At 41.2% G+C, this 17,933-nt stretch overlaps 1 protein-coding gene across 1 annotated transcript in view; it reads right to left on the reverse strand.

Annotated features, from left to right (window-relative positions):
• HYDIN (HYDIN axonemal central pair apparatus protein) overlaps positions 1–17,933 on the reverse strand; it is a 374,065-nt gene that overhangs the window by 45,108 nt on the left and 311,024 nt on the right. Inside the window, exons 53-60 of the mRNA XM_064489991.1 lie at positions 16,140–16,299; positions 15,863–16,035; positions 15,050–15,248; positions 11,360–11,459; positions 9,906–10,005; positions 7,694–7,862; positions 6,936–7,174; positions 5,202–5,319 (exon numbers count right to left, since the gene is read on the reverse strand). Coding sequence (XP_064346061.1) covers positions 5,202–5,319; positions 6,936–7,174; positions 7,694–7,862; positions 9,906–10,005; positions 11,360–11,459; positions 15,050–15,248; positions 15,863–16,035; positions 16,140–16,299 — 1,258 coding nt within the window. The remainder of the gene's footprint in view (positions 1–5,201; positions 5,320–6,935; positions 7,175–7,693; positions 7,863–9,905; positions 10,006–11,359; positions 11,460–15,049; positions 15,249–15,862; positions 16,036–16,139; positions 16,300–17,933) is intronic.

Genomic DNA, 17,933 nt, shown 5'->3' on the forward strand with positions numbered 1-17,933 from the left:
TCTCCTGAGATCACTGGAGGCTTCCAGGGAGAGCATCTGGCACAGAATCAGTGCTCAAACCATGGGCTGTTGTCATGCATTCTTCTGGTCCTTAGAAGCCTCCTTCCTTTCTCCCCCCTCAACCTTATTGAGATATAACTGACATATAACATTATGTAAGTTTAAGGTGTACAACATGATGATTTGATACCTGAATATATCGCAAAATGATCGCCACAATAAGGTCAACACATTCATCACCTCAAATAATTACGATTTTATTTTGTGTGTGATGATCTTAAATGTTAAGATCTACTCTCTTAGCAACTTTCAAGTATATAATGTGGTATTGTTAACTTGTCACCATGTTGAATATTAGGTCAATCCCCAAAACTTACTCATTTTATAACTGGAAGTCTGTACCCTTTAACCAACATCTACCCATTTCCCTGATACCTGATCCCCTTGTGATTACACTGGGTCCAGGATAATCCAGGATAATTTCCCTATTTCAAGGTTATTAATTAATCATATTAACAAAGTTAATCACTAATCATCAGGGAAATGCAAATAAAAACCTCAGTGAGGATCTTTTTATACCTTTAGCATCACCAGTCAAGACTTCATTAGAAACTTACCTAAAGCCACATAGACTCTATTTAGCACACAGGTGATAGCTCCTGGCAGCTAATTTATCAGTGTTTTAAATTTTTTAAAGCTTCTTATTTAATAGGTGATTGGTCAGTGAATTGTATAGAGTTTATGAACTTCTCTTCACTCCTCCATTAACCTTCTATAAATAACAATACAACTTATTACTACTTTTCCCCCTCATATCTCTCCAGATTTATGTCTGACGTAGACAGTATTTGTTGAATAAATTCTGAGCCAGGCACTGTATTTATTACTTTACTGCAGTTAAAATCATTTGATCTAATTAATTAAATATTCTTCATTAAATTATATGAAGCCAATTAAAATTATTAACCCAATTTCATTTTATAAACTGAAAAACATGAGTCTGAAAAACATTGAATGAATTTCTAAGATTTCAGAGAAACACTGAAAAAACTGGCACTAAAACTTGAAGTTAGTTAGGCCCAAGGGTTTATAATTGTTTAGGCCAGGGGTCAGCAAATTATGGCCAGAGGCCAAATCTGGTCCACTGCCTATTTTATTAAAACACAGCTCACTGATTTATGACTCCGTAAGATGATCTGAAATAAGGAATATTACAAACTCTAAATCCTTGTTTCCTAAACCTCAATAAAGAATAACCATGCTGAAAATATTTGGCAATTAAAAAAACCCCAAAATAAAAACAACCACCCTGCCAAAAAAAAAATTTCAATGAGATTATCACCTCATATCTGTTAGAATGGCTATTTTCAAAAAGACAAGAGATAACAAGAGTTGGTGAAGATGAAGAGAAAAAGGAATCTTTGTGCTCTGGTGGTAAGAACATAAGGTGGGGATAAGGAGAAGCTCTGGATAATAAGAATGGTTGGGTATTGCCTCCAAGGAACAAGATCACAGTGAGGTCAAAGAACAGCAGAACTGGTGGACTTGAGCTAGCAAGATGGGAGAAGGGGAAGTGACAGTCAGGGAAAGGGATCTTAGAAATTAAGACTTCAGAAGCACCTCAGTTTCCTGTGATGTGACATCTAGAGCGTGACCCTGAGACTGAATTACCAAGGTGGGAGAGAGAACTAGCTCATTGGAAATGAAAGGTAGGGTATTGGAGAGACTGTTTCACTGAATGGATAGTTGGTGAATAAGGCAACCTCCCCCCAATATATAAAAATATAAATAAATATACATATATTAACAGATATAGAAACATATGTAGAAAATTATATATGTTAATTAAGTAGGCTTTTGTTGAAGAGGAAAGTACTTGAAAAGACATAAAAACCAACATGTAGAAAAGTCATTTCAATTCAATCAATAACTATTGGTGTCCACAGAGTGCAGAGTACCTACTTCCTCTTATATTTGCCTTTAATGCAGATGTGGTGGCTGGAGCTGCAGCAGCCATCTTGGAACCACGAGGAAAAGTCAAGGGAATTACAAACATCAAAAAGTCTGTAAACCAACTCCAGCAACTGCCTATCTGCTATGTGTTTAGACCACTAATGTTGATTTTCTGTTACTTGTAGCTAAACACAGTCTAATACACAAACCAAGCACCTCCTCCTCTCTGAAGTCTTTGATAACTTTTAACAGATATCAGGAACAGGAGGCCTTCATTCCTCCATCTTTCTGGAGCCTCTCCCTCCGTATACATCTCAGTTATAATATTCACCATTTTGCCTGTCAATTGCTTATTCACTCTTTGCTTTTTATAGGCATTTAAAATATTTCCTCCACATCCATTTAGAACCATATCAGACAGTGTTATAACCTTTGCTTTAATTGATAAACATAATTTAGAAAATTCAAGAGGAAAAGGAAAGTTTATTGAATTTACCCATATAATTGCTTGCCATGTTTTTTCTTCCTTCTTGATGTTCCATGATTCCTTCTTTTATTATTTATTTTCTGTTTAGAGAACTACCTTCAGCTATTCTTTTAGGACAGATCGTTGGTCCTTCATTTGAGAGTTTCGATTTTCCATTCATTTCTGAGGGATATTTGTGCTGGATATAAGATTCTGGGTTCACAGTTATTTTCTTTTTGCATTTGCAAAATGTTGTGCCATTTCCTTTTGACCACTTTGGTTTTTTATTAGAAATCTGCTGTCATTCACATAGTTTCCTCCCTGTACATAAGGAGTCAGTCTTCTCTCACTGACTTCAAGAATCTTTGTCTTTAGTTTTTAGAAGTTTGACTATTACCTGTGTTGGTATGGACTTTTTTAGGTTGGTCCTGTTTGAGGCCCAGACTCTTGAGTATGTAGGTTTAAATCTTTTCCCAAATTTGGTAAGTTTTCAGCCATTATTTCTTTGAGTACCTTTTCAGCCCCACCCTTTTCTTGGCTCTTTCTGGAACTCTGATGACAGGGTTATTAGATTCTTTGTTATCATTCCACAGGTCCCTGAGGGTCTGTTAGCTTTTTCCCATTGGACTAAACAGACTTTCAGTAGACTCAGAACAGAGTCTATTTTCTCTCTTGTCTAGATTTGGCACTCTCAGACATCTACGATTGGACATCTCTTATAAAGATGTTGACATTCTAATCCTTGGAACCTGTTAATATATTACCTTACATGGCAAGGGGACTTTGTTGATATGACTGAATTAAGAACCTTGGGATGGGGATATTATCTTGTATTGTCCTGGGTCCAGTGTAATAACAAGGGTCCTTAGAAATGTAAGAAGCAGGCAGAAAAGAGTTAGAAAGAGATGTGACTATGGACAAGGTTAAAATAATGTGACGTGAGAAAGACCCAATCCCCCATTGCTGGTTTTGAAGATGGAGGAAGGAATCATGAACCAAGGAATGCAGGTGTCTTCTAGAAATGTCAAAAAGGTAAGGAAATGGAATCTCCCCTAAAGTTTCTAGAAAAGAATGCAGGTATCTTGCCAATACCTTGACTTTAACCCATTGGTACCTGTGTCAGAATTCTGACCTACAGAACTACAGAAGATAAAAAATTTGTATTGCTTTAAGCCACTAAGTTTGAGGTAATATGTTATGGGAGCAATAGGAAACATACAGAGGAATTTCTATTGTTCTGCCTTCAAGTTTACTGATTCTTTCCTTTGTTTCCTCCATTCTGTTGTTCAACCCATCCACTGAGTTTTAAATTTTGGTTATTTGTTCAATTCCAAAATTTCCATTTGGTTCTTCTTTATATTTTCTTTCTTTGCTGAGACTTATTATTTATTTACTTATTTCAAGCATATTTGTAATTACTTCTTGAAGCACTTTTATGTTGGCTGCTTTAACGTCTCTGTCAGATAATTCTAACATTTAGGTCAACTTAGCATCGGCGTCTATTGCTTGTTTATTTTCATTTAGTTTGAGATCTTCCTGGTTCTTGTTATCATGAGTAATTTTTAGTTGAAACTTGGACATTTTGGTTATTACAAGACTCTGGATCTTATTTAACTTCTATTTGAGCAGGCTTTCTCTGACACCACTCTGGCAGGGGAAGGAGGAGCACTGCCTATTGCCAGGTGGGGGAGGTAGTCCAGATTCCCCACTTGGACTTCTTTTTACTGCCAGGCAAGGGTGGGTGTTCCAGTTCTCCACTAGTCCTCAACTGATACCTCCCAGGTGGGGATGGGTAAGAGAGTCTCATTACTGTTCTGCTGATGCCATGGGGTAGGAGGCTCACTGAGGAGAATGGGAAGGACATCTCATTACCACTGGTCTGAGGTGGAAGTCAAGGCTCCCTATGTGGTGTCTCCATTGACAACAGTGGAGAAGGTGGTGGGTAATGAGAGTCTGGCTTCCTACTGAGTGTTCTCAGACATACTCTGGCAGGGGGTTGGGGGACCTCATTACAGCCTGGATGGGTGGAGGTCTAGGCTCCCCACTGGCCTTTGCTTACAGGAGTGGGGAGGACCACAGATTTCTCTGTCATGTTTGACTGTCATATTACAATTTTTATTTGAAAGTTTTATGTCTTGCAAGACTACCCTTTTCCCGGTCCTTTGGCTAGTGGGAGTAGGCATTTATTGGGGCTTTTTTGTTCTGTGCTTGTTGATGTTTCTGAATTGCTGGCTCCCTGAGTACATGGTCTGGGATATATGAAGCAAAAAGAAATCTCGGGGAACTCACCACCGGGATGTCCACTGGGTCCCAAGGACCCTTGCTGGTCTGATTTTTTTCTCTCCGTTTTTTAGTCTTCTATTTTTACTTTATACATAATGTCCATGGTTTTTAGTTGTACTTAGTTGGAGGAATGAGGTAAAGTATAACTACTTCATCTTACCAGAAGCAAAAGCCTTCAAATCTCCTTTTATTTAAGCCAATCTGAATGGGCTTCTGTTTTGCATCAACAAATGATTCTTGATTAAAATACTTATGAAGAGTAGAAACTGATTTTAAAGCAGTGAGGAGCCAATGAAGGTTTTAAAGCAAAACAGGATATCCAAATTAAGTTATAACTCCTTCTTTTAAGATGAAAGTGACATTTCATTATAACTACTATTCCTGCCACAGTAGGAAGATTCAAAATTCAAATCCTGCTATCCTAGGCAGGTATTTGTTGCAAGAACTAGTTGGGAGTTGGCCTTACAGGTTTTCTGTGGATAAGGAAAAGGGTGCTCACCTGGTTTGTGATGTTTATGTCTTTCTGAACAGAGTCAGGGAACTTGGTTGCTTTGGAAGGGCCAGTCCTGTAGAAGCTGTCGCTTTCTCGGGATCTTGCATGTCTAACATGGCTGACTCTGATTAAAGAAGCAAGAGTACCCCCTCAGGTTGGGGTGGTCATTAAACACCACCTGTCTGTCTGTTTGCAAGGTCCCTTCTCCTAGGAATCGGGGAAAGGTCTTTCCTTGCCCAAGAGGGCATTGGGTAGCATAGCTTATTTATCATCAGCCAAACTCATTTAACAACTCTGAGAAAACTATGCAGAAATTGTACTTATTACATATGATTCATAAGGACATTAAAAACTGCTGCAAGAAAACAATAATTTTAAATGTTTACTTCAGTCCACTGGAAAGCTGTGAGTGGAAACTGCAGACATCAAGTCTTTTATCTAGTATTACTTAAAAAGTGCAATGACAAATAGATTTAATTCTGTCCCTTTTCTTCACATTTAGAGTCATGGTGTTTGTAAGTCTTAGTTTAAGCAATAGCACAAACATAGGTTTTGGAGCTGTTCACTCTACTTGAAGGTAGTTTACCCAATAATTAGTTTGTTTAGAGGCCAGCTCACATAAAGTATTCAAATGTATTTGAGGTGCAATTTTAAACTTACAAGATTTTTATATATTCATTTGCCTAATAACCAGAACAACTGACATTCAACCCCCTTTTGAGTATTTTGCATGAATCTGTACATGTTAAAATAAAAAAATTAATTAAAATGTAAAACAATGTTAAGCAAAACAAAGTTATATTATAACATCTATAAACACTATTAAATTATAAAATAAATGATAAAAATTAGGTTGAAATTAAATTTGGAGGGAGGAGACTTTAGACAGTTTAATAAAAAATGTCTTAGTATGTTCAAATTTTGCCAAAATGGAAGAGGATATCCACAAAACAATGACAAAACAACTCCAAACAATGTAAAGCTGTATGTCTGATTTAAAGCAATTAATTAGAAAGTCAATCTTAATAATTCATTATTTAGAAAGTCATTTCTATAGAAAGTCAGGACAAAGTACCTGGGAATTGGTAAAACCATCCTTCATTTGCCAAAAAAGAACATGACAATCAAAAGCCAGAAGCATTCAAAAAGGTAAACTGTTTTGGGTAATTGATTGAAAGATGCCTTTTGAAGAATACAGAATTTTACTATTGGAACAAAATTTATTAAGTTAGGTGTCATGATAAAGTGTCTTCATTGGGAAAAGGCAAAAAACAGTCCCAGAAGAGGGAAGGCATTACCATGTTTTATCTGGTCCAAATTTCCAGGGTACCCTTTGTCATCCCCAGCATGAAGCACAGTTTTATTTCTTTTGATGTAGGTTGCTGTTACAGTAGACCCTTGACATTCTACAGAACCACACAGATGGGATAATGCCTTAGTGGTCATTACTACAGCACACTAGAAGCAGCAAGAAAATAGACACAATCCCAAGCAGAAGGCTTTACATTTGTTCAATTAAAATGTATCATGTATTTGACAGCAGTTAGAAAGCATGAGAAATTTGGGTTCAGAACTAAGATCTTCCATAATGTTGGATGGGCCATTTTAAAACCTTAGTAACTTCACCCACAAAAGGAGATTGGGTGAATTTAGACAAAATATATGAGAGCTTATTGTAGAATATAAAGCACTAGTTGGTTAACCAGGGAATGGAATGAGTTAAATAAATACTTGTCTTACACTTTCTTTTGATGAAGGGCGTTCTCGCCTGTCAGCCTGTAAAGGTTGTACTTGAAATCGATTACACCTTGATTTTCTATGGTGAAGGAGGAGCTTTTACGAGTGCCACAGATCAAAGCCCCAAAGTTGATGATGGAAGAGGGGCTGATGTTGTATTTGGAGAACACTGCATTCACGGAAAACTTAATGGGGATGCTGGCAATGATTTCACCTCCCTCTGAGACATTGGGCTCAATAATCTAGAAAGGGAAGAAAGATTGGGAAGATGTCAGCCACCAGCACAGCTCCAGAATTCCCATGACTGTCTACTTCATTCCCTATTTTCATCACTGACATGAAGCCAGTTTCTTTATTTCATTCTCTTTATATTACTGCATCAACAATATTGGTAAATGCTAACATAAAACTTACTGTGTACCAGCCATGGGTCAACAGAGACCAGCTTCATCTACTTCACCTCCTGTTTTCTCCTTCCCACTCTTCTTTTGCACTTGATGACTGAACTCAGCTTCCCTGTCTCTGTTCTGGTCTCTTCCAAAGACCAGGGGCCACATTTCCTCTCAGGCTCTCAGTTTCTGATGACTTTGCACCCCTCCCACTGGACCTACCCATGCCTGTAGTTGGGGACCACACCCTGGTGTATCCTCTCTTGTTGCCACCAGGCCACCCCCTCCCCATCCCCGCCACATGTACTCTTCTTTTCAACATGAGTCCCACAGTCCTGCCACCAGATGCGTCCTCCCTTTGAACTCTCTTACCTGACAGCGCAGAACTGGCTGGTGCTCAACCTTCACTTCCTTTCTTGCACGAAAGAATACCTGGACATTTGTGGGCTTTTCCATTGCGGTCAGCGAGCCCTTCTTGGGTTGGACTGAGATCATGGAACTCATATTGATTGCTGAGATCCCTAAGGAGTCTACGGAGAAGCTGAAAGACAAGAATAAAAAGTCAGTTTTACAAAAAAGGACTCATGGACATACAAAATAAACTATGGTTACCAAAGGGGAAAGGGAAGGGAGGGATAAATTAGGTATTTGGGATTAACAGATACATTCTACTATATATACAATAAACAACAAGGACCTACTGTATAGCACAGGAAACTCTGTTCAATTTTTTGTAGTAAGATAATGGAAAAGAACCTGAAAAAATATATGTGTATGTGTGTGTATGTATATATGTGTATGTGTATGTATATAACTGAATCGCTTTGCTGTTCACCTGAAACTAACATTGTAAATCAACTACACTTCAATAAAAAATATAATTAAGAAAAAAGTCAGTTTTAGTCATTATCTATGGAACCCAAGATACTAGAGAGGAGACTCCAAACTGTTAAATATCTGCCATGTCCTCAGCCCTATATAATCACTATGCCTAGCAGTGTTCACTGTGCTTCATACTCTGTGATCTCCCCTCTTTAGCCAGGATTGACCAGGCCAGGGATTGATGCCTGAGGCAAAGACAGCCTGTGGTTAAGAGGTGACCTGGCAGGAGATCTCTGTCCAACAGGGACATGTGATGCTGGATAAGAATCAACTAAATTACTCCATTTCTCCCTCTCCCTGTCTCTCTCTCCCTATCTCCCTCTCTCACTTTGTCTCCCCACCTCGTTGCTCTGAGACTGAATGCAGTATGCATAGAGGGAAAAGGGATGAAGAAGCCAGGGGCTCTAAGGAAGGAGAGAAGAGGGGTGCAGAAGTCAAGCAACAGAGGTGCTCAGAAAGGGAGGCCACAGCCCTGTGCAGGTGAGGTGACATGCCACAGAGAAAAGTTGACTCATGAGATGGCAGGGGGACTAGAGCTGGAGCAAGGAACTCAAGATGAGGCCAAATACCTGGAGTTGCCATGGGGACCCAAATGTCACCCCCATGCTCCAGGAGATCTGGCCCTTTCATTGCTGTATGCATGGTGCCTGTGCTTCCTCATTGCCCTGCACATCCATTCAATGAACCTTGATCACATGTTCCAACCCAAGGGAGACTCTGGCCCATGCATCCTAAAAGAGCAGAGCTAAAGCCCTGTCATAATTTAAAATGAAACCCATGACGGACAAGATTCCATTCAGCACTAATTTCAAAGTGACCGTGGCTTTCTCCTAGGCTTGTTCAGCTTTAATTGATATTTATTTATTTATTTATTTCAATTTATGGTTTTAAAATACGGGAGTATTGAGGTGGGACCTCTCTAATCTCAGCATTCCTTGAACTGAAATGAAACTATCATGGATATACTGAATTCCTTCCAAGTCTGCGAGCGAGGGATGTCCCTTTATCATCCTTCTGGGGAAAGGAAAGGATGATCTTTCATAAAATCGACTGGCCATGGGTGCTAGTGACCCCCTCCTTCCCTGTCCCCAGTGCCACCCTCTCCTTTCAGAGGAATTTCCCTTATTTAGTTTTTCATTTTTTTTTTTTTTTGGTGGAGGGTAATGCGCTCTACCACTGAGCTATATACCCTTCCCCTAGTGTTTCAATTTTAATCTCAAGGATGAGCACAAGCTAAAGCTCTATTCCACCTGGCTGCCATTTAGAATCTAAAAAACAGTGATTCTTAAAATTAAAAAAGAAAACTGGAAAACCCCTTCTTTGCATGAAATCCTATGTAGAACACCAACTTATGAAACAGAGGAGGTGGAAGGAGGGCAGGACAGCTAGAGGTCAGATCCCTCATCTCCAGTTCCCCCCTCTACTCCCAAGACCTTTCCTCACCCCACTATCTCCTCTTCTCAACCTCCCCCCTCAGGTTCTGCTCCCACTCCCAGGCCCCTGTGGCTCCAGGTGCATTCAGGGGACCCTTTGGAGGCCCTATAAAGTCAATGAGCAGCTGGAATTCTACTCATTTGAAGCCAAGAGAGGCTAAAAGCAGAGATGGTTCTTATGATTTCCTTGATCGACTTTGTTTTCTTAATCTCCCAGGCAACTCTCCTCTACACTGTGAATGACCACCTACCGATAATTCTCAGTTTACCTGAACATGATCTCGTATTTCCCACGGTTCTTCAGTTGCAGGGGCTGCTTCACCTCCTCCAAGACCCTCACAATCCCAAAATCGAGGCCTCCTTCAGCTCCTGCAGAAGCCAGGGGGCGGGGTGGGGAGGGGTGAGTACGCATGGGAGTGACAACCAGGGGGACTTTCTGCTGAAGTTCACATGGAACATCTATGGTGACAAGTTAACAGCACATATTTTCTGAAAACACTGTGGCTAGAAAAATCTCTTGTAATTGAGTCTTAGCAAACAAACACAGACACTGCTCTTATATCCAACTCAAGAGGGTGGTTCCCTCTGGCTTCCATCCTGGGATCACTGTACTTCTTTTCATGTTTCCCATTAGCTAAAACTTCTAGTATTTAAAAAAAAACTTGTATCAAGTGTATAACATACAGAGTTGAGATATAACATAAATTTGTGTTGTTATACTTCATGTAACATTATAAGCATCTTCCCACATAATTAAAAACTCCCCATAAATGTGATTTTAATGGCTGCACAATATACCATGACGTAGCTATTTATGATATATAGTATTATTCCTACAACAGTAATATTCCATTATCGATAGATGTTTAGGGTATTGCTAATCTTTCATTATTATACATAATGCTGTAATAAATGTTATCATACATGAGACTAATGACCTCTAGGCAAATACATAGCTTTAACATTCTCAAGCCTTGCTGAGTCAGCAGAATAATGCTCTGTCCACAAGCCCTAAGATGTCCATGTCCTAATTTCTGGATTATGCTAGTTTACAGGCAAAGGGAAATTAAAGTATCAGGTGGACTCAAGGTTGCTTATCATCTGACTTTAAAATAAGGGTGATTATCCTGGATTCTCTGGGTGGGCCCCAAGTAATCACAAAGGTCCTGAAAAGCAGAAGAAGGAGACAGAGGTGGGAGAACCAGAGAGATGGCAGTGTGGGAAAGATGTGACCCAACACAGCTGATGTTGAAGATGGAGGATGGGGGTCGCATACCATGGCACATACCATGAGCCAAGGAATGTGCATGGCTTCTAGAAGGTAGAAAAGGCAAGGAAATGGATTCTCCCCCAGAACCTTGGGAAAGGAGTGCATCCTTGCTCACACCTTAATTTTAGACCAGTGAGATCCATTTTGGATTTCTGACCTCCAGAACTGTAAGATAAGAAATGTGCATTGTTTTGAGCCACAGAGTTTGTGGTAATTTGTTAGGGCAGCAATAGAAAAGGAATACAGGCAGGCTGATAAGAACTCACTCTCAGATGATAGTACAGAAAAGAGTTCTGCAGACTTTATACTTTGACCATCTCTTGTCTCCTAGCACTCTCACTATCTAAATTCCACCTCTCTCTCCCACCACCACAGGTCTTTCTCTACACACGAAATATATGGCCCTGAAAGACATGACTTCTAAATACCCTTTCCTTGAAGGTGTCAACAGACCTTTGGGGAAGGTGATGTCCAAGGCAACGTCATAGGACTCAGCAAAGACCAGGATGTTTTCGATCTGAACAACACCAACAAGATTGTCCACATCTAAAACCTGTCCGGGCAAGAGAAACTCTTCAGTAAAAGCAAGACCAAGGAGGTACTTGGAGCCTGAACTATGTGACGTGCAGGGGGAGTCATGAAGAAGGGGAGATGGTAAGGGATACTTATGAAACGGATTTAGCTTTTGCTTTCACTGAGCATTTGGCAGGATGAGTGTTCTTCACAATACCCTTTGGGGAATGCCGGTGTTGACAGTCTGTATGAGGATGGGGAGAAGGGACTGCATTTTTCCATCCTGTCCATGTACTGGGTTTCAATAATGTGCATGATTGTCACTATATTACTGAAGTTTGGGTTGTGAGTATACATTGCAGGGAAGTGTTCTTTAAACATTTAAATCAAATAAACAGAAGAGCATTTTTCTGACAGCTGAAAGGAAAAACTTTTACATTCTAAATTATCCTTGCTTTACTCATTTTATAAATCTGAATTGTTCTGTTCTTTAGTTCTGATTTGACCTGTGTAAAAGTGCTAGATTTTTCATATAAAATGAATGTTTAGTGTTCCTCTTTTGGAAATTTTAGTTTTTTTTTTTAACGTGAACATCATTACTATTAAAGCTGGAAATGTTTTTTAAAAAAAAAAGGCAAGACTCCTAGCCTCCAGCTGCTCACTGCACACCACCCCCACCCTAACACAGTGGTTGTCCCTGGTGGTAATCCCTCCCTTACTGTCCTGAGGAGCATCTGAACCCACCAGTGTCAGCTGTCAGCTGGATCCAACTGTTGACTCCTGAGACTAACCATGGGGCAATAAAGGGTCTGTTTGTTAGGGAAAAGAGCACTTGCGGGCAGTGGGTGTGGCTCTCCTGCATCTGCCTGGAGACTACCCACCTCTCTGCTGAAACCTCAAGTTGAAAAACTAAGCCACCAGCTCCCCACTGCATGTGCTTCGGGTGGCAAGAGGCAATTTGTAGCTGTCACCAAACTCAAGTTTTAATTCAGAGTTTCTATCTTTTCTTTCATCAAGCATTTTATCAATGTTCCACAGAGCAAATTGGACCGACTTGAGTTTATCTCCTTTCTTTTGAAGTTCAACCTCTGACAGAGATGATAAGAAGGGCAGGCAGCAGAAGAGAAAAATAAGACAAAGAACTTGGACTATCAGCCCCAGGATTTATATAGGATTCTTCTACTGATACCAAGGACCCAGAACACTCTGTTTCCTTTGTTTCCTTGCTAGATGGTGGAGGTGGGGGGTTAGGGGGTGGGGGATTAAATTTTGTAATTGAGGAAAATAGGAAGGCCAATTTAAGAGGTACAAAAATAAAATAGAGCTCACCAGAGCACTTTCCAAAGGGACCAGAAAGCAAGGCATTTCCTCATGTAGATGGTGAAGGAATATAACCTGGGGAAGGGAAACCTTAGACCATTTTGGGAGCTTGGGAGACCCACTCTATCTGCTTTGGCTGAAACATACAGGAATGTGACGTCAACTGTTAAATTACAGAAACTTTTCCATACTAGTTGATAAAGAGATGTCACGATGACACTTGGGACCCCTCCAAGTGTTCCCTTGCTGCTTGCCTCCTGCAACCCCACCATGGGAAACCCTGGACTCCCCATGATTCAGTAACTAACGGATGAAGCTGGCACATCTGGCACCCTACACCAGCTATGTGGCCTGGATTCATTGTGCAGAGATCCGTGTCGTGTAGAAACTGGTGTTGAAAATGCTGACTATCACCTCTGGGGTTCATACGCATTTGTGGATTGGATGAATCTATCAATATTTGTCTTCAGCTATCTGAAGGGCTGTCACGGGTAGGTGATAAGACAGATTAATTAGATCCAGTGACTGGCCCCAAAAGGTGGAAACAGGATCAATGTGTGTAAATTATAGGGAGAAATCTGAGCTCAACCCCAGGAAGAAGTGATAGTCAGACATGTTCAAAGGACAGATGAGGCTACTTGGAAATGCTTGTGAAGTTTTCTGTCCCTGGAGGTATTTGAAGAGAAGCTTGGGTGACTTCTTAATTGTTGCAGAATCAATTCAAACATCAAAAGTCAGTGACATTCACTCATTCATTCAACAGATTCTACTGAGTGCTCTACATCCAGGCCTGTGCTAGACACTGGGGATATGATGGGGCAGTGGGTTGAATGGTGGCCCCCGAAAGGTATAACCATGTCTTAAACCTTGGAACCTGTGAATATGACTTTATTTGGAAAAAGAGTCCTTGCAGATGTGATTAAGTTAAAGATCTGCAGATGAGATCATCCTGGGTTATCCAGGTGGGCCCTAGATCCAAGGGAAGTATCCTTATAAGAGACAGAAGAGAAGACATAGATAGAGGGAGAGGCTGTGTGAAGATTGAAGCAGAGATTTGAGTGATGTGGCCACAAGCCAAGAAACACCTGGAGCCACTAGAAGCTGAAAGAGGCAGGAAGAATTATCCTCTGGAGCCTTCAGAGACAGCTTGGCCCTGTAGACACCTTGATTTTGAACTTCTGACCTCCAGAACTGTAGGAGAATAAATGTCTGTTATTTTAAACCACTCATTTTGTGGTCATTCATTTTGGCAGCCATCTGGAAGCAATACAGATGAGGAGAAAGTGAGGTGAGGTCTTGCCTCACTGGTGCTAACATAAGGAGTAAATTGAAACAGGATGATGTCTGAATAGAGTAGGTGCCCTGAAGGATGGGAGACAGGGTGAGTGACCACAAATAATGAGATTTCCTCAGTGGGTGATTAGAAGAACCCAGTTGAGGCAATGTTGTACAGCAGACCCTCAGGCAGGAGCCAACTCCCCACAGAGCATAGGGACAACATTCCTGGCTGCAAGGCCAGGGTCCCAAGGCAGATAAAACTTGATGCAGATATAGAGGTAGGTAGGTACTCAGAAGCAGGTGAGGACCCTGGGCTTTATTCTTATTGCAATGGGAAGACTGTCTCGTGCATTAGGAAAGGGTGACCTGTTTTGACTGACATTGTAAAGATCCCTCTGGACACTTGGAGGGAGAGGGAAGAGGGAAGCTAGTTAGGGAGCCTCTATGGAGTCTGAGTGAGAGATGATGCAGGTGGCCTGGATGACGGTGGCAGCGGCAGTGTAGACAGAGAAGTGGATGGGCAGAAGATGCAGTGGGAGACAGAACTGACAAGACTTGTTGGAGGACTGGGTTGGAGGGGAGGCCATAAGAAAAAGAGGGGGATCAAGGATGATTCCTAGGTATCTGTTGGGAGCAACTGGGTGGAGGGTGACGTTTACTGAGTTAGGACTCGAGGGGTGGCTGTGTTTGGGGGGTCTGAAATCAGAAATCTAGTGCTTACAAGGAATAATAACAGCATTCATTCATTCATTAATTCACTCATTCACTCTGCATTGACTGAGTGCTCTGTTTCTGGCACTGGGAAATCAGCCATGAACAGGACTGCCTTTATGGAGCTTAGAGTTGTATGCGGAGCAGAATATTGTGAGTTGGGGGCTGTCCAGCAGGGATCAGATAGGAGTGTGTAATAAAGAGAGCTGGCTTATTATATGTATGTCTGTGTGTGTGTCTCTATGTGTATGTGTGTGTGTGCGAGGGAATCCAATGTGTACACATTTTGATGACTGAGTCTGAAGATGGAGGAAGCCTCACCTCTAACCGAATCGCCTTCTTGATGTTGATGGCTTTGGAGGGTTGGAAGTGCACTTGTAGGCTCTGCTCAGCCTTGGAAGGTATGATCCCCTGCATCACGGACACGGTGAAGTCTTCGCCCAGGTGCTCCAAGCTGGTGATCCGCCAGGCCACGGGCAGTAGGGTAACATTGCGGAGAAGAACCACCTTGGATTCTTTTCTGCAGAGAACAAAGGAAATCAATTCCATATAATTTTGATTTAGTATGGCAGGTTAGGAAAAAGCCCTTCTGGTTATTTCCATTACTGCTAGTTCACTGATCAGTATTTATCAGGGAATGGGGCCTAGTGGTTATGACCAAGGAATGCAGGACACATATATCAACATTCTCTCCTAGGACCCCAGAAATAAATAGTCTCTATTTAGAATAATACAATTTCAGTAAATGAATATGTAAGTTCTAGGTGTGGTCTAGTGTTCTCTGTTTGTCCTCTAATTTCTAGAGACAAGATTCTTAACCTTTTAGGGTGATGGACTGAAAATCTGGAAAAAGCTAGTCCTTCAGAGAAAAACATAAATACGCACAGACTTTGGCAGTTGATTTTAGGGGATCCTTGACCCTGCTGACTTCTATTCATTGAGCCCAAGTTGACAACATGTGAACTCATAAGGTTACTATCCATCCTGATTTGCACAGGACCAGAAGTTTCCCAGAACACAGAATTTTCAATACTAAAACCAGGTCAGTCCCAAGCAAATCAGGATGAACTGGTCACATTAGAACTAAATTTCTTTATATCTCATTCCAGTCCTGGTATCATTCAGAACTCTGACCTGTGCAGCAAGAGCCGGTCAAAATGCAATTGTTTGGGGTCCAGCTCCAGTTCTGGGCGGACCCCCTGGCAGCTTAACTTGAAGACAGCTGGCTCTGGGTTCTCCTTGATGCAGCAGACAATGCTGTCTTCAAAGACACCAACCGCAGTGGGGTAGGCCCATACATTCAGCATCTAACAGAAGAATCAAAACAAAGTACATTTATATCGAGGATATAAAGGCCTCAAATTTCCTATGAAGGTCTTGCCCTAATGGACTTGTTTCCACATGACTGTACCTGCTGCTCATTGGGTTTCAGCACCATGGTGATGGGCTCCAAGAAGTAGGTGTTTGCTTTGACATCATTCTGAAAACAGAAGAACACTTCCACGACCATTGGGGAACTGTTCAGGATTGTCAGGGTCTCCATGTTGCCTGGAAACAAGGATGATTTGTACCTGGAAATGAACAAAAATTAGGGATGTGGATGTGAGGACTGACTGAGAATTCAGGTGCAAAAGGAGACTGTGAGGTGCAAAGGAATTTCAAAGGATAATGTGGTTACACAGAGGCCATGGCATGGTGGCTAGGAACACAGGTTTTGTTGTGAAGATTTGCAGCTGTGACGTGACCTCAATTCCCCCAAGCCTTGGTCTCCTCATCTCTAAGATGGGATGATAATGTCTCTCAGGATTTCTATGAGTATTACATGAAATAGTGCAGCTAATGCTCTTAGGACATCTGCAGATATCAAGTGCCCAATAAATGGTACTTATTACTGTTGCAAAGATTTCTAACTGAGAAATATGCATCTCTATGCTTTCCATGGCTTATACCTCCAGGAGAGATGATCATTTGAGTAACTTTTAATTTCATGTCTGTCTTAGACATGACCTCATTGATTGCCTTCTACACTTGCACAGGATGTTACTGTTCTGACATGGATTCCTTTGGCACTGTTCACTATTGCAAGGCTGTTTCTGTTTCCTAGTACCTTAGGAGAGATCCACAGAGTCGAGCACTGTAAGAATTGGAAGCTGCTCAGTTAATGGTACCAAACAGAAAAGGAACCACAGAAGGCACAAGAAATACCAATGAACACACACATCATTGGAGATCAAAGCACAGGTCAAGGAAGCAGGACACCAGAGTACCCACTGGTACCCAGAAACCATCTGAAAAGCCCTCTGGACAGGATATGATGCAGGAAGGAAGGAAAGGGAACGGCAGAGACTAAGTCAGAATCAGAGACACAGAGCACTCTGTGTGTAACTGCCAGAGGGGTGGCATAATCACCACCACCCAGCACTGTGCTAAAAGGTCCATGTGCATGATCCAGTTCAGTCTTCAGAAAACTGTGTAGTAGGTGCTACTGTTTTCCCACTTTGCAGATAAAGACATTGAGGATCAACAAGACTTAAAAGAATAGATGGATGATACTTGTTTTGGGATCACGAATTGCCCTCCTGGATCACTGCTGTCTGGCCCCACATCCTGGTTAATTCCAGTGATGCCTGGAACAGATGCCTCTCTTAATGGCCATCATTTCCACGATTCCCAGGCTGCTCTGTACATCATGTCCATCAACCTGACCCACACTCCTCCTCCCTCCTAAGCCCTTCTTTCCATTGGGCCTGGAAGATCCTCTCCATCAACAGTAAACCCTCTTCACCTTAATTTTCTAGTCCAGCATCTTGGAAATAAACCAGAGGTTATAAAGGGAATGGAGAACAAAGTTGGCTCATTAGTTCCACCAAGTAAGCATAGACACAGAGACTCTCTACTTAAGACAATAAATCTAGCTTGAATGAAGACATGGTTGAGACCTTGGTTCTAGTTTTGGTCTCACCTTTCTGCCTATACAAAACGCAATTTATATATAACTAAAAAAATTAGTGTCACTAAATATTTATGATCATCAACCTTATCCAGGCCCTAAGTTCTGCCTGATAATCTTAGTCTATTTCTCTAATATTCTTCCTCTTCCACTTTGTGCAGAACCTTCTCCATTCTCTCAACATTTTACACTTCCTCCCACTTTCTTCACTGTTAGGGATGACCTCCCATCATTCATCATGGAGAAAAGAAACAG

This window comes from Camelus dromedarius, chromosome 9 (assembly GCF_036321535.1).
Source record: "Camelus dromedarius isolate mCamDro1 chromosome 9, mCamDro1.pat, whole genome shotgun sequence".
NCBI classification, from domain to species: Eukaryota; Metazoa; Chordata; class Mammalia; order Artiodactyla; family Camelidae; genus Camelus; species Camelus dromedarius.